We start from the raw sequence: 26,754 nt of genomic DNA, 5'->3' as shown, positions 1-26,754 counted from the left end.
TAAATGGGATTGCATGAGAGCATTAGGATGGGATCCTTATCCAAAACAACTGGCAGCTTTCCAAGAAGAGGAAGTGATCTTGTCCTTAAGCCCCAGGTGAAGATGTAGGGAGAAGGAGGCCACCTGTAAGCCAAGAAAAGAGCCTCTGCCAGAACTTCCTGACTCTGCTGCCACCTTCGCGTCAGATTCCCAACCTATGGAAGGGTGAGAAAATGCATTGCTCTTGTTTCAGTTGCCAGTGGATGGCATTTTGTTATGCATTCCCCCTGACTAAGATGATCATGTTTGGGGATTAAAGAAGTGACCTGTAACCATAGAGGAGGATGAAAGATTATCATCTGTGACATTGAGAACAACCTCCTAAGGGCAGCATGATAGTATGCTGAATCTCAGGATTAACACTAAAAAAAGGAGATGTATCTATAAGATACTTTCTATGATATTTGGCTTTTAACTTTTATAATATCAATTGTTTCTCTGAAAAATATAAGAAATATAAGGAAAAGTAAAAATAACCCTTTAGGCTCTCATTAATAATGTGCTATATTTTGTTCCTATTTGTTTCTGAAATCTTAATTGCATAGTCTGTGTTTTTTTTGTTGTTGTTGTTGCAATCAGTATGTAGACATATTAGAGTCTCTTTGGAGATAGAAGTACCAGGAATTGAACCCAGGGCTTTCTCACTGAGCTATATCCCTAGCCCATGTTAATTTTGAGAAAAGTCCTTGTTGAGCCACTAAGTTGCCACAAGTAAGGGCTTGTGATCCTCCTGCCTCAGCCTCCCAGAGTGCTGGAATTACAGGCATGCCCCACCATGACCAGCTCTACAATCTCTTTGTTCTAACTTCATCCATGGTCATTGTTCGACAGTAAAACAATATAATATGCTAAAGTGGAGACCCTTAGTGAATGATGTACATATACCTCAAAATACTGTATTTTTTGTAACGTAAAGTGTACCTTATACTCACATGTCAATCTTTTTATGTAAGGCCTTGGGCTTTCTCTTTTTTAGTACAGACTTCTACTTGCACTCCCCATTGTCCGTCTTTCCTAAATCACACATATAATGCATCATCTGTTCTTTTCAGCTGTGGCTGATTTAATACAGAAAACGAACGTAGCTGCTTGGGCAGCTATCCAGGTAGAGAATCCCTTCAGATTTTGATATACTGTCTCCTGCAATCTTTTGCTGCTATCATATCCCAAACTAATTTGACAGCATATTTTTAGGGATTCTCTTTTACTGAGGAGTCTTTACAAACAGAGCAACTTAATTTTCATAGAAACAACTCATGCTTTTACTGCTCATAGCAATTTTGGATACACATAATTGAATTAAATTGTGCATTTACAATAACAATTAGAACAGACGTAAATATGTTCACTTCACTGTATTTATCTACACACCTGCATTGCTTATGTCATATGAAGTACCGGGCACTGAACTAAGACCTTAATGTAAATTACCATGTTGAAACCCCAAAGCAACCCTTTGAGATACTGTAATGCCATTGTTATTTCCACTTCATATGTGAGTAAACTCAGACTCAGAAAAGTTCAGTAATTTTCCCAGGATCCCAGAGTGACTAATGGTTCCTCCTCCTGAGAGGACTCTCATACTAATGTACATGGATCAAGTTAAATGTTTGGGTCCATTGGGTCCACTGGGTTTATTGATCTATATGTTCAGTAAATATTTATTGGATTCCAGTTTTTGTGAGTCACTGTGCTCAATGTCAGGTATTCAAACATGTGGATTTTGTCTTTAGATACCTAGAAAAGGTAGATGAATCTGTGCGCTATGTGATCATCCCAATTCATCCAGTTGAAGAGTAGAGCAAGTTCAGTGTCACGGCTTGTGTTTACATCTTCCCCAAAGCCTCCTGCTTTTTTCAGAGGTGGCTAAATCTAGAGTGTGTGATTGATTCAGGGTGGGGCTAGGCCTGAGGGCACTAGGATTAAGGGTGTGAGTGCTGCCAGCTCTAAGTAGTCTGAATAAGATAAAAGGGGTGGAAAGACTCTGTTAAGGTCCCTTGTTGCCTTTTGTACCATGTGGGCACCATGAACTGTTTCTGCTCTGCGAGGCCCTACCCCTTCCCTTGTTGCTTTTGTGTCTTCTGCCACCGTGAACTGTTGCTCCTCTGCCACCCTCCCTTGGAGCCAGCCAACTACAGACTAAAACGTCTATGAACTATATGCCAAATCAACCTTTCCTCCTATAACTTTGGATGTTGGGCATTTTGTCTCAGAAATGAGAGAAAAGTAACTAACACAGTTACAGTCTAGGTATACTTTTAAAAATTGGTATATGGCAAAACTAGGTGCATAGAAAGCTGGGTAGATTGGGTTTTAGAGCAAGCATTTTTGAATAAGATTGTTTCTATGAGGAGATGAATTTCAATCCCGAGGATTCAAATCAGTGTCCAGTGGCTATAGTAAATTAGACAGGAGAAATACAAGTGGTAAAAGATTTTAAAATAGTACACACTATATGTATATCAGACACTACTCTCCTGTAGTCCAAAGGAGATGGAGAAAGAAAGAATTCAGGATCAGAGTTTCAATTCTTTGAACAGGAGCCGTGACTGACTGGTGGTAGGGGATTTAGATTCATGAAGGAGGTTGATCAGAATGTTGAAATGTGCTAACTTAAATGAGAGCAAGCAACTGTACAGAGAATTAGAAGTCCAGCAAAATAGTAAAGTTGTGTATGAGGATATCATGAGAAAGGTAATCATAACATGGAAATTGAGGCATTGGATCATAATGGTAAAAAAATTAGAAGCTGCATGTTGAAACAGAACTAAGACCATACCTGTTATGCAACTAATTCCACAAGTCTTGCCAATTTCAGCATAGGGAAAATTGAAGGGAAATAAGCCTATCCTGGGGATGGGGATGGAGAGCTCGAGCCATGTGAGCTCCTGACCTCCAAGTGCACAAATGCCAAAGGCTTCTCGAGCAACATTTACTGCAATAAAAGAATCGGGAGATTATTCTTATAAACATGATAATGCATCTTACAGAAAGGAGCAAAGAGAACCCCTTGATTAGAAACCTTACAAGAATTGCTATATATTTCCTCCTGGTGACTACAGAAACAGTTAAGTACCCAAACATGTGGAAGGTGGCAGCAGGGATAAGGAGGTTTAAGTGTCTCTGTGGAAAATAAGAATAAAAATGAAGAGGGAAAAAGAAAACATTGAGCTTCTTGATTTGGTTGCAAAGAACCTGCAGTCTATGACGGAGTCCTCGTGACTGACATGTTTTTTTGGTGTGGGAAAAACGATTGCTGCTCTCTCTCTCTCTCTCTCTCTCTCTCTCTCTCTCCAGAAATTTTTATTCACAATAAAAAGCCTATAGCAGCTCCTTGTCTGGAGGACTTTACAAATAGGAGCGATTTCATCTGTCAGCACTTGCCCTAGACAAAGATGCCACATAGACAGAAAACACCTCCCCCACCAGACACCCCCTCCCTCAACCACCCTCACCTGTCCTTGGCACCCCCACCCCCAGTGCTGACTCCCTTTTCCTGGACCTTAGTCCAGTGTGATCTCCCGCAGTAAATCAAAGCCCTTCTTTCAGTACAGCAGCTCTCTCTCTCCAGGTGCTAGGGATGCAATGGGTTTCACCCTTTGTGGCCTATTTGTGTTTAAAAATAGGGCACCGATTAAACCCACATGAATTTCAGCTTGCGGAGCTCTGTGCAGTGTAACGGAGTGTGAGGAAGTCCAGGGGGAGAGGGATGCATTTTTGGTCCATGGGGGAAGGGGCTGAGGTAGTCTCCTTCCTGGAAGCTATTAAATCCCAGATGTGGGCTCTGTTCAGCGTGGTGCTGCCTTGGGGTGGGGGAGGAGAGGATGGATTCCCTGACCTCTCAAGGTTGCTGTTAATTCTATGGGTCGGTGCTTTCCAGCTACATTTCCCCAGCACAGGGTTTTCTGCGCAGCAACACGGGCACCTCGTGACTCGGCTTTAACTAGGGGTTTTCAGCAGAGTGTCATTGTGCCTATCAGCCAGGGACCAATTTTCCCATCAGCATCCTCCTTGCAACAGCAATGGCAGCAGGCGGTGGCTGAAGATTAGGCCGGCCATGCTCAGCTCACAGATGTTCACGGAGGGCTCTTTGAAGCTCTTGTTCTCAGCTAAGCCTAAAAAAGGCACTGCTTTGTGCTGGGGTGGGGGGGACAGGGCTTTATGAAGAGAAAAACACCATGAACTCTAACTGCTGATCACAACTATGACCCTTTTCAGCTGGAAGCAGCCAGAGCTGTCTTTGCCCTTTGCCCCCTCACAGTAGTTAGGGGTACTTCTTCAGAGGGGGGAATGTTGCAGATAGGTAAGTTAATTGGATATCTTGAAGGCAGTTGGACAGGGCCGCCCTCAAGGAGCCAACATGGTGGACTGTACCTGTAATCCTATTGGTTGGTCAAAGTTTTGCCCCACCTCGTGCCCACCTTGTAAGTTTCCATTGGGTCCTATAGTTTTGTCACACTTTGTACCCAGCTCACCACATGGCTTGGCTGTATAAAACATCTTTGAAAAGTGAGGTGAGTGGGCAAACCACTTTCTGGTCCCCTTTCTGTGTCTCTTTCCCTCAATAAATTTCTTCTACTCTTAAAAAAAAAAAAGAAGAAGAAGAAGAAGAAGAGAAGGGCCAGGGATTTGGCCCAGTGGTTCCGGGCGCCTCGCCTCGCAAGCACAAGGACCCGAGTTCGATCCCTGGTACCAAAAACAATAACAAAAAAACAAAAAAAAAAAAAAAAAAAAAGAAGAGAAAAATCACCATGTGTGCCCTTAGTGAACAGAGCATGTTGGGTACAGATTTGGTGGGCCAAGCCGCTAAGGAAAATCCACTCAGAGTTAGATGATTAATTTGACCAATTTCATGTTGGATCAGCAAATATGCAAGAGCCCCTACCGTGTGCCAGGCTCTGAGTTCGACCTGGTAAGCAAAGCATGCTCCCGGCTGTGCAGGGGCTCAGTCTAAGGCAGGAGCCAGACATCCAGGGTGAGAAATGTATGTTTGAGGTAAGGCAGGGCATTAGCAAGCAGGGGGCTGCACAGGAGATGACAGGGAGCTGAGTGAGTAAGAGTCAGCTAAAGCCAGGGAAGCTGGGAAGGGCAGCTGTGTGAGGTAGCAGCAGAGGCACAGAGCATGATGGGTCTTGATGATGTGGGGAACTGCAAGCAGGCTGTGATCACGACAGGGAAAAGTGGTAGGCAGAGGTTAGGCAATGAGGCTGAGGAGCAGGCAGGGCCCAGGGAAGGCATGCCAGCCTCCTGTGCTGAGGAGCAGGAGAGCCACAGAGGATTTTAAGAAGGGGAGTAGTGGCGTTACATTTCCATCTTGAGTAAAGGATCTGTCAATTTAGGGAAAATCATTCAAATTGCCTGTGAGAAGTATTGATTAAAGATTTCCATTGGAAGGGTAAAATTGCTGATCTAGCCATGGTTAAGTGCAATGTGGTCTTTTTCCAAGAGGCTGTTATTCAAAGGCTCCTTGTGTGATGTCACTAACACCATCTAAAGATCAGTGCATGGGTCTGTATGTGACACATTCAGCATCATTTAGTTGGACAGCTGCAGGTACTGTAAATGGTGCTTAAAGGAAACTGATCTTTAAAAGTCTTGTTACTTTGTCCCTTTATTCTACAATGTATTGACAATGCCAGATTAGATACACAAACTATGTTATAATCTCTTTGTTTTGTTCAGCAAAAATCATCGGGAAAGGCACTGTTTAACCTAAGTTGCAGCCATCTCAATCTTGCTGAAAAGGAATATTTTGGATTAGAATTCTGCAGCCACTCTGGAAATAATGTAAGTCGGTTTTATTGTAGGGTTATTTGTGTCTAGAATTGCTTCTAAAGGCAGTGTGCATCTGGATTTATAGGATCAACCCCAACTGAAAGATTAAAAACCATTTATGCCCTTTCAGAATTATTGAATTTAGTAACTCATCCCCCGTTATTAAAAATCCTCACAGTTTGCCAAACACAAGCTCTTCTACCTCATAAGTCATTGTTTTGTCTCTGTGAACAGCTGTCAGCACTTTACCTATTTTGACTTTCCAGAGGCTGGACTTCAACCCTGAGAATTAAGACTCCTGACCTCACCAGTGAATGTCCAGGGGAATCTCCATTCCTGACTTTCAGGGCCTGAAATTCACACGACTCCTCCATGAGACCCTGCTATGGTGTATCTGCACTCTGGCACTACCCTAAAAGGCTCATTAGGTCTATTAAGCTGGCATTTGGGAATGGCAGGATTCAAGTATGAAGCCGAATGCCTTTGTTAGTCTTTGTAGCAACTAATGAGCCCGGTATATGACACTTCTATCATCCTACTGGTGCAGGGGAGCAGTGATTCAAATGTCAACAACAAAGAGTTTATAGATCAACAATGTTCACTGCCACTGGAAAAATACAAGAGGGCAGATTGAATTTGGTGACGGTACGTCATCTCTTTGACATTGCTATGTTTCCAACTATCTTTAGAAATCTCAATAATCCTGCTATTTGTTTCTTTCATGTTGACTTTTATCTGGTACGAAAAACAAAAACAAAAACAAACAAACAAAAAAAAAAACCCAGAAAAAACTGCTGCACTCAATGCAATGTTCTATTAGGTTTTTCATTACTGTTATTTCAGGTTTGGTTGGAACTTCTGAAGCCCATAAAAAAACAAGTAAAAAGTAAGTATGGAAAAGCACTTCAGGAATATAGTTCTTACTTAAAATTTGAAAAATATGTATTTCAACAAACCTACACAGTTCCTCACCTACATATGAGGGGAGGGATTATATATATTATTTCAATCCTTCACACATTCAGTACATTTAGCAATTTAGAAAATTGTTTTAATTTTGCTTGAGATGAAAGAGCTCATGCTGCTGGATCTTTGAGTGCATGTGAAGAACCCTGGTAATTACAGAACTCTGTGGATTGGCTTTAGGAATACATCTCATGCTCCCCACCACTGCCAATCTTCAGGCATCCTTAAGTCAGTCTGCAGTGCCTCTTGCCCTCGGACTAAAGATACTTTAGTTTTAGCTCATTACAAGCATTGCCAGTTTGCTCAAGTTCATATTGGGATGGCCACTATATGTGAAATATTTCCCCCCTTTATTTTACAGTTCATGGTGGTGTTTCTGAAATTTCTGTGTATATTACAATCACCCTCATTCCTGGGTTGGGCACCAGCCACCTGGATGGTTAATAAATTCCACCGGTGTTTCTGAGGCAGGTGGACTTTAACCAGTACTTTGAGAAACACTGTCTCACTGTCTTTTTTCCTGGTTCCCCTTCTCTTACCTGGGCTTTACATGTTGGTTCTTCTCATAGTTCTGTCTGTTCCCACTGCAGAATGATCACCTGTCACATTATTCCGATAGCTTCTGAAATGATTCTTCCCACTTCATCACCTATATCCCAGAGGGATCAACTGCTACCGCTACCCTGACTGCTCTCCTCTCTTACCTAAAACACTTCCATGGTTCCCTGTGACCCTTACACTAAAGTCCAGTCTTGTTCACCGGTCACTCAAGGCACTGGATTCTGATTACCTTTCTAGCTCTGTCCCTGCTACTGACCACATTTGTATTCCTTCCTCTTCTGACTCTGATAAAACTAATCTCAGGTATGGGCTTCAAGGATAAAATACACGATGCCCAATTAAACTGAAATTTTATATAAACAAAGAATTTTTTTGAATAACTACTTCCTATGATAGATAGTGTTTAAATGAAATTCAAATTGAGCTGGAGTCCTGTATTTTGATTTACTAAATCTGGCAGACCTATTCAGATGTCACCTCCAAACTCTTCTGTTCCTCTGTGCTTCCCAGTAGTCAGGAACATTTTGTGGTATAATCATCTGTTCAGGTACCTGTTTATACTACCTGACTTGGAGCTGCCTCATATAATACTTGGCACATAAGAAAATATTTTTTCATTATTTAGAGAATACTTTATTAGTTTCTGTAATCAGACCCACTTAGATAAGACCTTACATATTTAATACAGTGTGTTACCCCTGTACAAATGGAAAAAAATTAACATTTCTAGACCAATATGGCTGTTAATTTCTGTACAATGCCAACTCAACACAGTAAACTGGGATAACTTTTTCCAAAGTTGACAGCACAGTTAAAATTTCCAAAAATTCAAATTATATATATATATAGACATCCAGCACACTCCATTAAAAAAACAAAGAAAAAAATAATACCCAGAAAACAGCAAAGTTCTGTTACTGTTGTGGTACCTGGCACCATTTTTAACTCAACAAATATTTATTGAATGAATGGTAATGCTGCAAGTAAGTGGTTAATTTGGATGTGAAAAAAATTTTTTTTGCTTTGCTGGAAACAAAAATCCCAGGCCTTTTGCAGGCTAGGCAAGCACTGTCCCACTGAGCTACACACCCAGCCCCCATTTTCAAATCGAAATAGGGGAGAAAGTGAGTAGATGCAGTCTTTAAATATGTTTTAAGGACCGGGGATTTAGCTCAGTGGTTCTATCGCCTGCCTTGCAAGCACAAGATCTTGAGTTCAATCCCCAGTACCAAAATAACAAACAAAATAAATATGCATTTTAAGATAGAGACGTTGGTCTAGACTGATTCTGGCTCCCTTTGTAAGGTCCTGAAGCCAGAAGATATTCATCCACCCCAGCTAAAATCTGGCCCTTTTCTCAGGCAGCAATGCAGAGCCCCAAGTAGCAAGTAGTGTATTTTTCTGAATGGGATACTCCTCAAAAGAGTACACAGCAGATCTGAAAGGGATTCATCTTTTTATTTTTTATTAGTTTATTTTACGAGACATAATAATTACATTCATCTTGGGGGATTGGTACATACACATATCACATCTGGGTCATTTTTACCCTCTGTTCTCTCTCTTTTCCCCCCAAACCCCTTCCCATCTCCAGAGTCTATGTCCCTGTTCCCTATCATCTCTCTTTTTATTTTGTTCTTGAAATTATATTTTGGGTCTCTCATATTGGAGAAGCCATCTGATACCGAATCTTCTGTGTCTTATTTATTTTGCTTAGCATTATTGTCCCAAGATCCAAAGGGGCACATCTTTACAAAAACAAACAAGAAAAGGGAAAAGGGGGTGGGAGAACTTTCTCAGGTGCTGTCTACATAGAGACAATCCAGACACATGTGAAAAAATGACATTTAAAATAGAATTCTGCGAGAAGGAGTATTGGAGGGGGGAGGGAAGTGGAAAGTGGAGAAGTGTGTGTGTGTGCATGTGTGTGTGTGTGCATGCATGTGAAGACCTGTAACTGTTGTGATGAATATTTAAATAAAACTTATGGAGATATTGTGTTTTAAGATCCTAAGGAGGTTGTTTTCAAATTTATGGTGAAATTTTTCCCAGTGGACCCTGGGCATCTTCGGGAAGAACTTACAAGGTATGGTACCTACCTGTGTGTCTGCTGCATGATGTTACTTGAGAACCATCTTTCTCCATTTATCAGGGAAGGGGCTTCTGGCTTTTTGCAAAGCTTGGCTTTTAGTTACTCTGAGGAAGTGGTGAGGAAGTAGTGAAGGAAGGCCTGACTGGCCCCCAAAGGTGTTAACCTTCTGAATGTTTAGCACTGCGGGGAGAAGTGGGGTGGTATTCTAGAAGGGGTAGCAGACCCCGGTGACCCCTTAGTGGACATGTCATTTGCTGCTAGGACAACACGTATGCACTCTTCCCATGGTGTTTGTGACCCAATCAGCACAGCTATGATGCGCGCTGATTTCCATAGAAATTGAAAAGGGAATGTGTGAGGGTGTATCTCTGGGGTAGAAAGTAAAGTATTCTGAAATGATGGATATGTGCTTAGGAAAATGCCCTTCAGAACTACAATGTGGAAGTACTTTTACAAAAATCTATTTCCAATATAACACTCCATTCTGCTTTCTCAACTTAGAATCTTACACACAGAAAGGACCTAAGAGATTCCCTATCCCAGCCCTCTTGGTTTGCAGATGAGCAATCCTGTCCTGGGAGCTAAAGTGGCTTGGCAAAGATCATGGGATATTGGCAGTTATTCTCAACAATGTCTCCCCTCTTTCATGGCTCACAGCCAAGGCATCCTCACCCCCCTTGTACAGGGAGACCTTCCCTCTGGGCCTTTGCAGAAGTCACTTTTTACAAGTCCCTCTCTCGCACTTTCTCTCCCAATTCTCTCCACTCTTGTGAGTCGCAGGTCACTCTCCCAGATAAATTGATATCTATATCAGTTTGCATTTGCCAACCCATTTCAGCTGAGCTCTAAACACGACCAATTTTGATGGAGATAAACTTTCTCAAAAAATGAAAAAAATCAATGTGATGATAAATGATTCATCAGCTGTTCAGAGCAAGGATTTGGTATTTGTAGTAGGCAGCCACCCTCTTCACAGCAAGGAATGTGTCAAATGACAAGAAGTTTCCTTTCTCTCCTGCTAGGAGGAAAATACATTTATTTTCCCTTTAGCAGCAGGACTGATTATTCTCATGTAGGTCTGTATTTGAAAACAGGAAATGGTCACAGATAGGCTTTCCTTTGATTTCTCTCCATTTGTCCATTTAAAAATACTTAATTGTAGTTGAGTGTATGGGGACGCCTTGTTTGAGGCTAATACATGAATTTCTGAGAGTGGTGTGCAAGTATAATTTTTCTAATAGAATCGCTTCTAATGCATTAGCAGAGCTCACAGTCTGAAGGCTTATAATGACTAATGCTTTTGTAAACTGAATTATCACCTGCAAAGTTTTTTCTCTAGATTTCTATCTCTCATCTGCAATTAATTTTTCCACCATATTGCCTTTGAGGCTTGATTGGTGACCCCAAATTTTAATGTAGAACTTTCCTTAGAAGATCACATTTTACATAGGGAAATTCCCACAGTAAATACTCAATGCACTTTCGATGTGTAAAATGAAATGTTGGAACCAATTTTGAATCATGGAAGAAAGCAGTCAGTGGTGGAGTCTTTGTTACACATTTTTTTTCAAATCTGATTTTCCTTTGATAAAGCCTTTTATGTGTAAGATACATGCTGTCTGTTAGGCAGAACCCTGGATACCAACCTGCATTTTATGGGTCCGGCTTAGTTCCATTTAGTAAGCCTTAATTACCTACCTACTCTTTGTAAATGATGTGCTGAGCTCTGGTGATATAGAGATAGCAGTGCCGCCAAAGAGAGTGACACCAGCAGGAGCATGGCCCTGGACCTTGACTTCTAAAACACAAACTTTTGCACAGCAAATAGCCTGCTTTCAGTGGCAGACTTGAGTTGTAGCCAGCTTTACTATCTGTGGGTGATGGAACATTGTCAAAATCACCTAACCCCTCTTTGCATAGGTGTAAAACGGGGTAATCTTCTTGCCCTACCCACCTCCTCACTTGTGACAGTGAGTGCTTCACAAGCACGTTGGTTTGCTTTTCTTTTTTGGTGCTGGGAATCGAACTCAGGGCCATGCGCTTGCCAGGCTTGACAAGCACTTTGGAATCAGTGCAGTGTTGGCCTCCCATGTACTCCTTTTTGCTGGGTCTCCTTTCCTTTCTAGCTCAGGATGTGGCTTTGCTGCAATGTGGCAGAAACCACCAGAGGATAGTTAACCAACTCCTTCAAGTTGGCAGGAGGATTTGGCCAGGGAGATTCCCAATGGCTATGAAACCTGCCAAAAGGCTGGATCAGCCAGGTTGTGGTCTGGGGCTGGCTTAGGGCGGAAGAAAAGCCTATGTATTACTCACCATCCCTGAAAGGCATGTGACTGGGGGTGCCATTCCTTTCCTGAATCATCATGGATCTGGGAGAAGGGGAATGCTTCTTTCTTCTTCCTGTTTCTTTGTCAAGAGGTTTCCCCTAACTTCTTTGCAGGTATCTTTTTACTCTTCAGATAAAGAAGGATTTGGCTGTAGGAAAGCTTCCATGCAGCGACAACTGTACAGCATTGATGGTTTCTCACATCTTACAATGTAAGTAACAAATTTCTGCTTTGGGACCCCCCCCAGGTAGAGAAACAAGCAAAGGAGCTGAAAACCTCCAACATGCCTGTCACTGTGTCAGAGCTTGAGAGGAGAGAAACAGGAGAAAGAGGCTGCTTCATTGCAGCCACTGGGGTTGGGATTCACATCTTCTCTCTACTACTTCCCATTGCAGGGCGAGTCCCCTTAATTCTCCTAACCTGAATGTCTGTACCTTTAAAAGAGTGACAGACATGCATTCTTACAGGGTGCGTCTGTGGATTTAAAAGTAAAGGTTGGTTTTCTTCCACCTCCATTCAACCTTCCCCTCCCACTGCCCCTAGGCTTGCTGGCCAAGAGCTGGTTTGGACAAATCTGGGCATGGAGTTTGCCAGGCAGGCTCCAACTTCTTCTGCTTGCCCCAGGATACATCACTGGTACGTGCTGTCTACAGCACAGTGTCATGTTCAATATGATTTCTGTGTTGCTCTTTATCGTGCTTCCAGAGAACAAAGCACAGAGTACAGCAGGTGCAGAGAGGCTAAAAGGGAAAAAGGCCCCAGGCATCTATTAGTGTTCCCCATATCCTAGCAGCCAAACAGGAACCAGACTGAATAAGGAAGGCAGGCTGAAGAAGGCCTGGGGGGAGAGGGGGCCTTCCTGGGAGGGGGCAACAGTGGGCAGGCCAGGCTGTTCCTGCAGCCCTACGGGTAGGGTCTAGGCAGCCAGAGATAGCATCTCTTCTAAGGCCAGCTGGACTTTTTCTGGCTTTTAGAGAGGCCTCCAAAGAATACACTGTTCCTTATTAATCCTGCAGGATCATAACTTCAGTTTTTGTTTGTTTCATAAGTTCATTCTTGACCTCTGTTCCTTACCTTTATGCAAGTCCATAAATGGTAGATTTCTCATTTCATGGGAAGCTCTACAATGCAGTGCTTAGATAGGGATGTGTTTATCAAGTGACTTCTGGCTGGGACAGTAAGGATAGCCCTGAGATCTCAGAAAAGCAGTGGGTGGTAAACAGAACTTAGGGAAGGCGGGGGTGGGGGTGGGGGTGGAGGTGGCTTTTGCGCTGGGCTTTAAAGGGTTATATTAGAATTGAATGGGTAATGTTCAGCAGAGAGCAGCGTGAAAAAAATAGTGGGACAAGAAACAGCACATATAGGGGTGCAGTACCTCTGCATGACAGAGACAGTGGAACATGAAGTATCATTTTGAAGAGTCTTAAATGCCAAGATCACTGATAGTATGTTCACTAATGTACTTAGCACTGGGGTGTGGGACACAGGGTAGAGCAGACAGAGAAACCATTACTGGAAAGCATCATTCTCCACTAGCTGCCTCTTAAGGTGGCACTCATGGAATGGAGGTCTCTTCGGTAAGCGCAGTTCCATTCTTAACAGTTTGGCCTATGGATTTGGGCATTCCCTAGTGGCAATTTGGGGCATAGTAGAGAGCACTTCAGCTTTCCTCAAGGTTATGTTGTTTATCAATAGAAGCTCTCTCCCTGGGGGGAAAAAAAGCTGAAGTTCCAGAGTCAGCCCCCACCTAATCCCTCCGGGTCAGACTCACTGGACTGTGTCACATTGTTCAATTATCTTCTTTTTCTCATTTATCCAACATTTGTTGAATGCCTGATACATTCTAGGCATTCAGGAACCTCCACATTCTGGCCTTCTCATCTGATTAAATCTCTTTTACACACCTTTCTCCTGTAGCCAGACACTCCCCTCAAACACAATTCATACATTTCCAATGAAGCCTCCTTCTTGAAAATTCTTAGTAGCTCTTCTTTGTCATCCATCCAACAAAAAGTTATCGAATACCTACTGTGGGCCAGATTGGATTAGAAGCATTGGGAGCACAGCAGTAAACCAAGACAAATCTCATCTCCTTATCCCTGTGGAGCTCTCGTTTTGGCAGTGGAGGAAAATTAGACAGAGACCAGAATAATAAAAGAAATGATACAACTCAGGTTAGAAAGCAATGAAAGCAGCAGAGAAAAATAAAGCATGGAAGGTAGATGGGGAATTCTTGGGATGGGTACTGAATATTGCAATAAAGTGGTCAAAGTTGGTTCACTGTGAAGATGACAGTTGAACCAAGACTTGAAGACAGAGCAAGCCAGACAGCAAAATATGGAGCTAGAGAGTTCTGGTTAGAGAAATATTCAGGGCAGAAGGTCTAAAGTGACAGGCATGCCTGGCTGGAGCTGAGTGACAATGGGAGACAATAATCACAGAGAGCCTTAAAAATATATTAAAGACCTAGAACATGACTCTCAATGAGTTGAGAAGCCACTGAGGTGGTTTATTTAAACAGAGGAGTGATCTGAATGTTATTTTCTTTTGTTTGTTTGTTTTGACGTTACTGAGGATTAAATCCAGGGAGCCCTGAGCTACATCCCCAGCCCATTTTAAAATTTTGTTTTCAAATAGCATCTCCTCAAGTTGTCCAGGTTGGCCTTGAACTTTCAATCCCCCTGCCTCCACCTCCCAAGTAGCTGGGATTGAAGGTGTGCACCACTACCCCGACTTGAATTAGATTTTAACAGGAAGTGTGTTGGCTACTGTGTTGAAAACAGACATTAGGAAGGAATGGTGGAAGCAAGGGGACCAGAGGAAAAGAAATTGCAGCTTGGTAACAGTGAAAACGACATTTATTGCTTTCTGCTACTGGTAATATTTACTCAGTTGTATGTTGTAGTTCTCTTCCTAGATTCGCATAGTCTTGCATATGGAGAAAAACAATTATAATCTTATGTGTCCTTATGTTTTCCTAAGGGTCACATGGGGTCTTGTGTTCAGTTACCCAAAAGACTGGTGTGTGTGTGTGTGTGTGTGTGTGTGTGTGTGTGAATTTTTTTGAAAATAGCTCTCTTAAGGTATATTTGCCATACCATAAAATTCACCCATTTAAAATGCACAACTCAATGATTTTGAATACATTCACAGAGTTGTGCAATTATTATCACAACTCAGTTTCAGAACATTTCCATAATGTCAAGAGGTCTCCCACTCAGGCCCATTGGCAATTACCCTCTGTTCCCATGCTCAACCTCAGACAACCACTAATTTACTTTTATTTTCTATACATTTGCATCTCTTGGACCTTTCATGTAAAGGGAGCCATATGATATATTGTCTTTTGTACGCAACTTTTTTCACTCAACATAATGTTTCTAAAATTCATATATATTCTGGTACATTTTTCTGTTGCTGAGTAGTAACCCATTTTATGGATGTACCACATTCTGTTCATCTATTCGCCTGGCCATAAACAATTGGATTGTTTCCAGTTTGGTTATTATTAGTGGTGTTATAAACATTGACATGTGAGTCTTTCTATGGATAGATGTTTTCATTTATCTGGGGAAAATTCCTGGGAGTATAATTGCTGGGCATCAGTGGTAAATTTGTGTTGAGCATTTTAATAAACTGCCATACTCTTTTCCAAATTGTTACAGTAAAAACAGAAACACGAAGTTTCCACTTCTTGCACTGCTATTATAGTTAGCATTTTCCTACTGACTAATGATGCCGAACAGCTTTTAATATGCATATTGCTGTTTTCTTTGGTAAAATGCAACTTAAACCTTTTGCTCATCATAGAATGGGTTTCTTACTATTGAATTTTTAAAAATTCTTCCAAATGATGATTTATGAACTAGATGACTTGCAATCTCTCTCTCCATCTGTGCCTTCTGTTCTTATTTTTCAGTGATGTCTTTTGAAGTGCAATTTTTAAAAAATTTGGTGGAAGTCCACTTGCCAAATAGTTTTTAATGAATCAAGTTTTATTTGGTGTATTGGCACTTCTTACTTATTTTAAGATCATAATAATTATTCTGCTAAGTTTACTCCTAAAACATTTATAGACTTGCCTCTCAGATTTGGATCTGTAATCCATTTGGAGTTAATTATTTGTAAGCTTACATGGTATATGGGATGAAGTAGGGATCCAACTACCTAGTTTGGCATGTGGATGTCAGTTTGTCCCACAACTATTTGTTAAAAAGGCTACTATTTCCTCATTGAATTGTCTTGGCGTATCTGTCGAAAAAACAATTAGCTATACATGTAAAAGTTTATTTCTGTATGCTCAATTATGCCGCATTGATTTTAATGTCTGTCCTTTTGCCATTGCTGTTTTGATTGTTTCCTTGAACTGTTTTGATTATGGCATCTTTATAGTAAGTTTTGAAATAGGAAAGTGTGTGTCCTCCAACTTTCTTTCTCCTTTTCAAAATTGTCTTGCTTAGTCTATATGCTGTGCATTTTCTTGTAAATTTTGGGCAGTCTATTTATTTAGGTATTGGAGCTTGAACCTAGGGCTATCGTATAGAACTATATCCCCAGTCCCTTTCTGTTTTATTGGATTGGGTCTCACTAAATCACTAAATTGTCCAGGCTAGGCTTGAAAATTTGACCAAAAGAAAGTCTGCTAAGATTTTGATAAGGATTGCACTAAATTTATGGTCAATTTTGGAAAATATTGCAATCTTAACAATATTGAATCTTTTAGTCCATTAATCCAAAATATCTTTCCATTTATATAAATTTTTTTAAATTTTCTCTCAGCAACATTTTGTCATTTTCAATGCACAAGTCTTATACTTGTTTTTTTATTTTTTAATTTTTAAAATTTTTATTTTATTTTATTTTTTTGTGGTACCAGGGATTGAACTCGGGTCCTTCTGCTGGCAAGGCAGGAGGCAGAACCCCTGAGCTAAACCACTGGCCCTTATACTTGTTTTTTTTTAAACTTATTCCTCAGTGTTATGTTCATCTTATTGTAACTGGAACTGTTTTCTTATTTCATTTTTTTTATTTTTCATTGCTAGTTCATACAAATACATTTACCTTTTGTATGTTGGTCTATCTTGCATCCTTGCGGAACTAGCTTACTAGTTCTGATAGTTTTTGTGGCTTCCTTAGGTCTTTCTATACAGAAGATCATGTTGACTCCAAATAAGGACAGTTTTACCTCTTCCTTTTTAGGGCAAATGGTTTATGTATCTTCTTTTTGCCTGACTGCTCGTAGTGGTACACTAACTGGTACAATGCTAGGTGGGGTGATAAAATCAAATACATTCCTGTTGTTCCTGGCTTTAAGAGAAAACATTTAGTTTCTTACCAAGTAGTATGATTATGATGCTGGATATAAGTTTTACATAGATAACTTCCTTCAGGTTGAAGAAGTTTCCCTCAATACCTTATTTGTTGAGTGTTTTAACCATGAATGTGTGTTGGATTTTGCTCATTATCTTTTATGTATCTATTTAGGTGAGAAGGTATGGTGGGATTTTTTTGTCTTTTATTCCGTTACCATGGTGTATTTCATTCATTGTTTTTCATATGTTGAATTAGCCTTGAAATTTTAGAACAAATCCTACTTGGTTATAGTGTAAACTCCTTCTTATAAATTGCTGGATTCAATTTACTTTTGTTTTGAGGATTTTTGTCTGTGTATTTATGAGGCATAATGATACGTATTTTTCTTGTGATGTCCATGTCAGCCTTGGTTATCAGGTTAAGACCAGCCTCAGAGAATGAATTGGTAAATATCCCTTACTCTATTTTCTGGAAATGTTTGTGAAGACTTTAAATTTATATCTTCTTTGAATATTTGACAGAATTAATTAATGAAGCTATCTGGCTTTGATTGAGTTTTAGTTGGATTTGTACATTTATCAATATTGGTAAATACATAAAGCCATTGCTTTAGTTTTTAAAATGTTTTCTATAAGGAGATTTCTATTATATTGTGATTTAAAAAATATATATGTATATATATCACTTCTCTAAAAATCAGCATATCCTCTATCTAAAACACAAATGAAAATCCAAGGCAGAAGAGAAAAAGCAAAACAAAAAGAACAGCCATTGCATTGTTTCTCTGGTGTGAGAAACTGAAAGTATAAATAAGGACCAAAATATGTAATAGATATTGTTAAATATCTATAAATATCGGGAAGAAATTGTTCAAAATTATACCGACTGTGAGATACATTGTTAATAACTTAACTATTTTCTACAAAAATGCTTCAATATTAAGAAATGAGTTGATAGATTAGCAGTTGAAAATATATTCTTTCAAGATCATGATACACAGTGTATTTACCATCATTATTCTATAATTATGTTTTTATGAAAAATTATTTTTCTATGGGACTTTTCATATTTTATTTATTAAAATTATTATGTCTACTTATAATACATTAAAATAAAAATTTTAAAAGACCTTAAAAGCCTTCAAGCACTCAAGCCCAGTGCACTATTGTCTATGCATTTTATTCAGTAGGAAAGCAGCCATTGAAAGAATCCACTTTTATAGAACATACCCTGCTAAGAGTTGTGGATGTCTAGTTTCTCTTTTAAGTTAGAAGTATCAATTTAGAACAAACTGTTCTAAACTTAACTTCAGGGAAAGTCAATGACCAGAAAGCAATTCATGTAAATCTAACAGATAAGGGAGAAATATGAAAATTTTAAAAAGGGCAGAAGAATTCAAAAGCCAAAGCAATTTCAGGCTATTACATTATGGCAGATAATCCTAAATCCCTCAGTTGCCAGTGTAGGCATATTGCTGTAATAGATGTTTATAACAATCAACTGGAGGCTAGAAAAGAGTAAATTATTATCATGGACAAACTGCTAGCTATTTGGAAAGGCCAGAATAATTTCTAGAATGATTCATCCACTGGGAATTCCAGATAGCTGAGGATTTAGGAGATTCCCAATGTACAGAGTGATGAATTAGCTGTGACTGGCTTACATTAGACTTAGCATTTTTATTCTCCTTTCTTGATAATGTATGATCAGGGTGGAGTGAGGTAGGGTGTGCATTAGTTTACTAGGGCTGTAATAGCAAAATGCCAGAGACTGGGTGGCTTCAGTGGGAGAAATTTATTTTCATACCATTCTGAGACTGGAAATCTAAGATCAAGCGGTTTGCCTGTTTGGTTTCTTCTGAGGCCTCTCTCCTTGGCTTTCAAATGGCTGCATCTGGCTGTGTCTTTTTCTGTGCACTCACATCCCTAGTATATACAGGTTTCCTCTTTTTATATAGACACCAGAGTGGGTTATGTCCCACAATGTTCTCAATTTCAACATAATCACCTGTGTAAAAAGGACTGTCTCCAAATAGTTACATTTGGTGGTATTGTGAATTCAGGATTCAACACACAAATTTGGAGCAGACAAATGCCAACCATTATAATAGGCCTGGCTGGAAGTTGGAGAGATTGTAGAAAAGAATGTGAGAAGAAAATCCTAACAAAACATTCCACAGTGATCTTGGAACCTTTAAGACCTGTACTGAGTCTTTAACTGAACTATACTGAGACGTCATAGTAACCTGCTGCTTCTGATTTGCAAAAGGACTATTTGGCCTTCCCCTATCCGAAGTCGAATGCTGTATATATAAAACATGGGGTGAGAAATGTGGGACTACAATGGTTAGAAAGAAAGGGCTGTTTGGGGGAGGGGAGAAGGTGTACCGGGTGTCCCGTTGTTTCACTTTTCAATGGTAATGTGAAAAATGTCCCTTTTTCCATCCTGCAGCAGAACTGGGAGACTTTCATGAAGAAACAGTTAGGAAACATCTGGCACAAACCCGATACTTACCAAACCAAAACTGTTTAGAGTGTAAGATTGTGCACTTTCATCAGAAGCACATGTAAGTACTTTAACTGACACCTGCTTGCCTAGCAGGGAACACTAAAGACAGGGACAGACTCTTAAAAGCAAGCCCTTAAGCCTGAAATTTTTCAGGCTCAAGAAAACGCAGATCTCCTCATGGAGCTCTCAGAGTAGAAGTGTCATTCTTGCTGCATTTATTAGACTCATAAATTCTTTTCCTTTGCAGTGGGAGGAGCCCAGCTGAATCGGACATTCTGCTACTAGATATCGCTAGGAAGCTGGATATGTATGGCATCAGGCCTCACCCTGCCAGTGATGGCGAAGGGATGCAGATACACCTGGCTGTTGCTCACATGGGAGTGCTGGTGTTGCGGGTAACAACTTTTCCCTTTCAAGCCCTTCATCTTGCCAGGTGGCAAGTATCTGGACTCACTTGGGTGTCTAATTCCAAAGTGGTCACACACTCAGTCTTAGCACCAGTTAGTCAGACAGTGAAGTAACATTTGGGTAGGTTTGGGGTAAGCCCTCTCCCCTCAATGTGCTTTCCTTCCATGTGCAGCTTGTCACTGGCTGTCTTGGTTCCGAGAAACACATGTATCAGAATAGACCTTTGTGGTGTGAAGATGCAAAGAGGCTCTTTGGATCTTGTACACCAGTGGATTAAGTTGTGTAAACAGCGTAGGATGTGACACTGTCCACATCCTCCAGAGTCACCTTGAGGGGTCCAAAATGTGGTATACGCTTTTTGTCATTGATTTCACTTGAGATGCTATCTGCTCATTCACCCATTTTTCAGTATATTTATTGTACATGCATACTGTGAGAATCATTAGGGCTATAGGAGTAAACAAGAATAATCCTGACTTCGTGGAACTTAAATTCCAATAAGGAGAAGACAGACCATTAAGTAAATATAACAAGCAAATGTGATGCTCTTTGTACTAAGAATATGGAGTACTCAGGTAACACATGTGAGAGGGGCTGAACATTTAAACTGGAATGTAAGGAAGTTATCCAGGCCAAATGGGTTTGGGAGGCGAGGAAAGGTGTTTCAAAGGAAGGACCAGTAGACAAAGGCCCTGAAAAGAGCAAAGCATGGCATTCCAGAGCAGCCACCTGCCCCACTTGGAATGCTTGGTCATAGCTTCTCCTCAGGACAGGATCAGTCGGTGCAAGAGCTGGGCCAAAGAGTCAAAGATGGTGACACATTCTTAAATTTGCCATGTAATTTATTGTAGGGGAATACAAAGATCAATACTTTCAACTGGGCTAAAATCCGCAAGCTGAGTTTTAAAAGAAGGCATTTTCTCATCAAACTTCATGCCAACATCTTGGTAAGTATTTTTTTTTTTTTTGCCTTTTTTCTCACTTGGAATTTCTTATTTGTTTCTGCAAGTGGACTGAATGTGAGTAGCAGAAATGGGCTGGCTCTGAGGATTCATATATCACCCCTGCTGCTTCTTCACAAACTAGTCGGAGGTTTAGTCAGGCACTTATTAAGGCAAAACACTAAGAATTTTGATTTTCCATTTAGAATGAATAAAGTCATAGGAAAATGTGTCAGCTGGGCTGAAAGGCCTCTCTGCGGAAACTATTTGTGAGAGATTTGATAAGTCAAGTGGGAGTGACCAGATCTAGGACTATGGAAATAGTCATATGATGTTATCTGCTCCATTATAAAAGCGCCTTCATTCACGTTCCTTAAGGAAAAATAATTGAATACCACTATATGTGAAAGCCATGAAGAATGTGGGTATATATGCAAACAAAAGAAGCAATTATCAGGCAAGTTTGCATTGTATAGGCTGAGAAAAGGGTGCCAGAAAGGATGTTCTTTTGTGACCACAAAGAAAACAAACTGTGTCTTATCAACTACAGATCCAGTTTGGGCTTTATTCTTTGGCATTATATAAATGTGTTCATTTGTAGTTCAGGGGACGAGATTCAGTGTGAAACTCATGGAGAAAACCCCAGGGGCTGTGTGCAAAAACCTGGGGAGGAATGAGAAAAGGGAGGTCAGCATAGTGGGTTGGTGGGACTGAAGGAAGGGGAGCTGTGAGAGTGCCATGTACCCTTGGGCTAATGGGGTATATGGTGAGTCAGGTGATAGGAAAACCTTGAACTCTTAAGTCTGGAAGGCCAAGCTCCCCTGGAGCAGATTAAAATACACGAAAAGAGGTGCTGGGGATTTAGCTCAGTGGCACCACATCTGCCTTGCAAGTGCAAGGTCCTGTGTTCAATTCCTGGTACAAGAAAGAAAAGAAAGAAAGAGAAGGAAAGAAAGAAAGAAAGAAAGAAAGAAAGAAAGAAAGAAAGAAAGAAGAAAAGAGCAATTATAGAACACCATTGAACAAGACAACATATACAGAAAAAAAATGTTTGTGATTGGTCCATTAAAAAGCTCATGCATGTGTAATCATCCCATAAACCCTTCAATCTTTAAAGAAATCTGCATCTTCCTCTGTCCTGTTGGTCATTCAGAGCTTCCTGTCACCTTCAACAGATGCCCCTTTCTGTTCCTCTGAAGGTTGCTGATCATTTGGCTTCAGTAGTTGTGAAACCCACAGGAAGCCAAGTGGAAAATCAGAAGCTGCATGGGCCCCTGGACAGACAGCTTGGAAGGAATTGGGATTTGAAGGTCTTTGATATTTTTAAAGGATGTTTTGCTAATGGAAATCGGTTCATACAGGTATTGTGCAAGGACACTTTGGAGTTCACCATGGCCAGCCGAGATGCTTGCAAGGCTTTCTGGAAGACTTGTGTGGAGTATCATGCATTCTTCAGGCTTTCTGAAGAGCCCAAATCAAAGCCCAAAACCCTACTTTGCAGCAAAGGTTCCAGCTTTCGTTATAGGTAATTACATAGTGCACAGGGGAAAACTACGTGAACTACTACTTTCCAGTAATATGGGAGGCAAAATGAAGAGTTCAATTTGTAGAAATAATAAAGAATCCACTTCAACCACTTGAAATATTATATCCTTTACTTCCTGTTCTTCATAGGCCACATTAAGTAAGTATTCTCTAACTAGGATATAGGGAGAGGGGATTATCCTACACAGCAAGAAAATCGGGGCATAAGCAGTTTGCAAATATGTATTCAATGAACTTATTGTCTCTCTTATGCGCAATTTAATATGCAAAACATGAAAAGGAAAGCTCAACAATATCCTTTTGGTGATGTTTAAGCCAAAGGTAGTGTGACAAAACCTAAAAGGAGATACAGGATTAAAAAGATGGAGCAATATTATACTAGAAACTCCTCACTATAGGTCGCACCTTGGAAGGATGGAAATGAAGTTGAATAAAGACCTTGTTTTTACTTGAACACACCAGCCTATGAATTCGCTGGGAGCTTTCAAAACTCTTAGCTAAGATTAAAAAATTCTAATCAAATGCTTCCACACAAGGGATTTTTCAAGTAGTGGAAGCCAGCCCCAATAAGAATTGAGTTATTAAAAAAAACATATTTTTGATGGAACCTTTCCAAAGTGTATTCTACAAATCCCTGCTTTCTTAAACAGATGATACTGAGCATATTTTGCCCTTTTCTTAATGACCTGAGTTATGATAAACATCACTTATGATCCTCTCCAGGCATCTGGAGTTTGCTGATGGCCTCGGGGCGGGGGAGGCATAGTAGTTCCTGCAGTTCAGTGATAAACAGCCTAGACTTTTTGGATTTTATTATTCTTGTGATTTCTTTTTCAACTCTTGTGTTTCTCCTAGCTGTCAGCTGGATTTCTTTGCTATTGGATGCCTGACTAGAGCAATCCTCTTCAACCACTTAGTTAGCTGCTTTTTTTCTGGAAGTAGTATATAAAATAAGTCAGTTGGCAGCCCTTGAGAGGCTGAGGCAGGAGGATTGCTGTGAGTTCACTATGTGGGCTACATAGTGAGTTCCAGGTCAGTCTCAACTACATAGTGAGACTCTGTCTCAAAAAAACAGACAAAAAAAAGTTAGTTCGCTTTGTAATTAAAAAAAAAAAGATTTAGGTTCCATGTAGTTGAGGTTGCACTATCAATGCCTTGTTGTTGGGTAAGTGGGTATTGTCATTACTGTGATAGGCAAAATTTCACATTCTATGTCATTTATCCAGGTGCTTTTGGTGTGAACAATAAATGTATCCTTCCAGTTTTAATAGCCTGTTGGCCTATGACTGAAATTAATGATTTTTATCTCAACTTTATAACAGTGGGAGAACCCAAAGGCAACTTTTGGAATATGGGAAAAAGGGGAAGTTGAAGAGTTTACCATTTGAAAGGTATATGGTTTTTCCTCTTCCTCTTGCTGATTTTAAGTTGAACTCAGAGATTTATGTGCATCTTAGTATTCCCATGATGGCTATTTCAATGTCTTCTCTCTGGGGATTGCAGGAAACATTACCCATCTCAATACCATGAACGACAGTGCAGGTCCTCACCAGACATACTCTCTGATGTGTCTAAACAAGTAAGTCTTCTAAAAATTCCTACTTCTTTAGATAAGTGTAATTTATCCAAATTCTGGATGGTTCCAAGAATTGAATCTGACAGTCTCCCAAAGTATATGATTGTTTTTCTGTTCTACTAGGCTAGCCTCCTGCAGAGGTCTACAGGTTCAATATTCCTACCAATGGAAGACTGTTTAGCAAACTACACTGGTTGTATACTTTATAAACTAGAAATATCTACCACATTTTCAAATTGCAACCAGTGTTGTTAACATGTTACAAAATTCAGATCCAAATAAATTCCTATGGCTTTGTATTTTTCAACTAGAAACTCTGCCTTGCTTAAGGCTTAGAGGAAGGTATAGGGTTTTGTGTTAGATTTTAAAGTATTTATGTTGCTTAATTACATAATTTAATGAGAAAGTATTGTTTTCCTTGGAACTGTGAGATGATGGCTTCATTTTACTTTTACAGTACCTTATTGCTAATCATGTTTTTCAGATGTCTCTACAAAAATCAGTTGTGTCTCAGACTTTCTTGTGTCTTCATTCAAGTCCCTGATGATTTTTATTCAAAAAGATATAATGGTTAAAATGAGCACCTAGCATATGGACTTCCTGTACCATTCATAGGTCTCCTACCATTTTGTAGAAAATTGGGAGGCAGCTAGAGCAGGGAGGTTAGGGGACCTGCCTGAGGTCACACAGCAAGTCAAAGAAAGAACCAGGACCCGGCAAGTTCGCTGATATAGCTACTGAGTCAAACTGCTTAACGTTCATGCTGCTTTCACTTTTAGCAGAAAACATGCTAGCCAGAAGTGTCATGTCCCTGAGAAAGAATAGTGTCACATGTACTTTTAAAATGATTTGCATATCTTTAATTTAGTTCTCTTTTTTAGCTTGATCATATAGTACGTTTTTTTAAATTTGTATTTTTATTAGTACATGTGTGTAGCACATAATGATTACACTGCAAATGAGGATTGGTGCATGTATGTAATGCATTTTTTAACACAAGACTTGGGATATGGTATAAGTTATTACTCTTTAGATATATATTAACCAACTTGCGAATAGAATATGGACTGAAGTGACTGTGAAAAATGACCTTTCAAAGTTTCAAGATCAAGTTAGAATCTTGATTCCACTGCAAGCAAATGGCTTTTTCATTCTTTCACCAATGTCTCCTTTCTTTCAAGGTGGAAGATTTGAGACTAGCATATGGCGGTGGGTACTACCGAAGTGTGAATGGAGCACACACCTCTGAGCCTGTGCTGGACAGCAGAAGGAGGAACTCTGCAGTAGAAGTGACATTTGCCGTTGAGCTTGAGCATTCTAAACCAGAGGCAGATCCAATATTGTTACATCAGTCCCAAAGCAGTTCCTCTTTCCCTTTTATTTATTCAGATTCTGTTTTTAACACTGACCCTGATCCAGACCCCAGAGACTTCTTTGAGGAAAGGAGTCCTCTAAGCTCTTTCCAAACGAGCTCTAAATTTGCTGACAATTACTTAAGCACATCTTGTGACCTCACAAGCAAATTAAGTCCAGCAAGGCAGCTATTTTACACTGATGTGCCCTATATTCCTTGCACTAGCCAGCAGGTTGACATTATGCCTCCTCAAGTCTTCTTCTATGTGGACAAGCCACCCCAGGTACCCAGACGGTCTCCACTGATGACAAAGGAAAAGGTAAGACCAGACAGCCATATAGAGCCTACTGCAATAAAGCCAGCCAAAAGAAGCCCACAGAATATCAGAATGAAGAGCTTTCAGCAAGACCTTCAAGAACTCCAAGAAGCTATGACCAAGACTAGCAGTAGGAGCAATGTCAATGTAGATCTAGAAGAAGACCCAAATTTAGAAGATGCATTTGCATATAATATTCAAGAGCAAACCCCTAAACAGTCGCAGAGCCAATCAGACATGAAAACCATTCGTTTTCCTTTTGGGTCAGAATTTAGACCTTTAGGGCCTTGTCCTGCTCTGAGCCGTAAAGCAGACCTGTTCACATGTATGTTTGCAGAGCAGGAGTTCCCAGAAGTTCTAATGGATCACACTGCAGCAGAGAGGTATGCAGCTAGTGAATCCAGCGATTCCGAGTCTGAGATCCTTAAACCAGACTACTACTCTTTGTATGGCGAAGGAATAAAGTCGCCCATGGCCAGAATCCGCTTGTCCTCTGGCAGTCTGCAGCTAGATGAAGGAGACGAAGATATTTCTTTCAGCACAGCAACTACTGAAGACAGGACTTTGCTCAAACCATGTAATTACTTCTTAGCTTAAAGTGTGAACTCTATGAACATTTTCAAGCCAGTTTCATGTTATCATTTCAGATTTTAAAAGTAAGCAACTTTATTTATAAATCATTTTCTAAGCCACTCTTCATTGGTGTAAAGGGGATCTTCTAATTTTGGGTACCTGGCTTAGGAAAGATCCGGCTGCCATTCAGTCCCTTAGCTTCACTCTTTTATTCCCTCTGAACATGCCCTCTCCTCTCCAGCAGTGTGGCAGGGTGGAAAAGTATTTATCTCTATTTTCTACTTCTTCATAGAAACAGTGTAAATGAAGGGCAGATTCTCAATACTGAAGAATGGTAAGAGTATGGGTTGGCATAAGTAATTGGCTTCTAACATTTTGTGATTTCCTAGACTGAGTGTGTTGGTCATTTTTTACTTAAACGGTATATGTATATGTGTATATATATATATATATATGACAA

At 40.2% G+C, this 26,754-nt stretch overlaps 1 protein-coding gene across 1 annotated transcript in view; it reads left to right on the top strand.

The window, feature by feature from the left end:
• The window catches only part of Frmd7 (FERM domain containing 7), a 45,973-nt gene extending 19,341 nt beyond the window's left edge, over window positions 1–26,632 (top strand). The window contains exons 2-12 of the mRNA XM_010614308.2: window positions 5,722–5,826; window positions 6,658–6,700; window positions 9,349–9,427; window positions 11,874–11,971; window positions 19,525–19,639; window positions 19,829–19,976; window positions 20,841–20,936; window positions 22,292–22,455; window positions 23,798–23,866; window positions 23,979–24,054; window positions 25,233–26,632. Coding sequence (XP_010612610.1) covers window positions 5,722–5,826; window positions 6,658–6,700; window positions 9,349–9,427; window positions 11,874–11,971; window positions 19,525–19,639; window positions 19,829–19,976; window positions 20,841–20,936; window positions 22,292–22,455; window positions 23,798–23,866; window positions 23,979–24,054; window positions 25,233–26,318 — 2,079 coding nt within the window. The 3' untranslated portion in view covers window positions 26,319–26,632. The remainder of the gene's footprint in view (window positions 1–5,721; window positions 5,827–6,657; window positions 6,701–9,348; window positions 9,428–11,873; window positions 11,972–19,524; window positions 19,640–19,828; window positions 19,977–20,840; window positions 20,937–22,291; window positions 22,456–23,797; window positions 23,867–23,978; window positions 24,055–25,232) is intronic.
• Window positions 26,633–26,754: the final 122 nt, after the last annotated feature.

This window comes from Fukomys damarensis, unplaced genomic scaffold (assembly GCF_012274545.1).
Source record: "Fukomys damarensis isolate Sample0158 unplaced genomic scaffold, DMR_v1.0_HiC HiC_scaffold_39, whole genome shotgun sequence".
NCBI lineage: Eukaryota > Metazoa > Chordata > Mammalia > Rodentia > Bathyergidae > Fukomys > Fukomys damarensis.
This window is presented reverse-complemented; position numbering and strand designations above follow the sequence as displayed.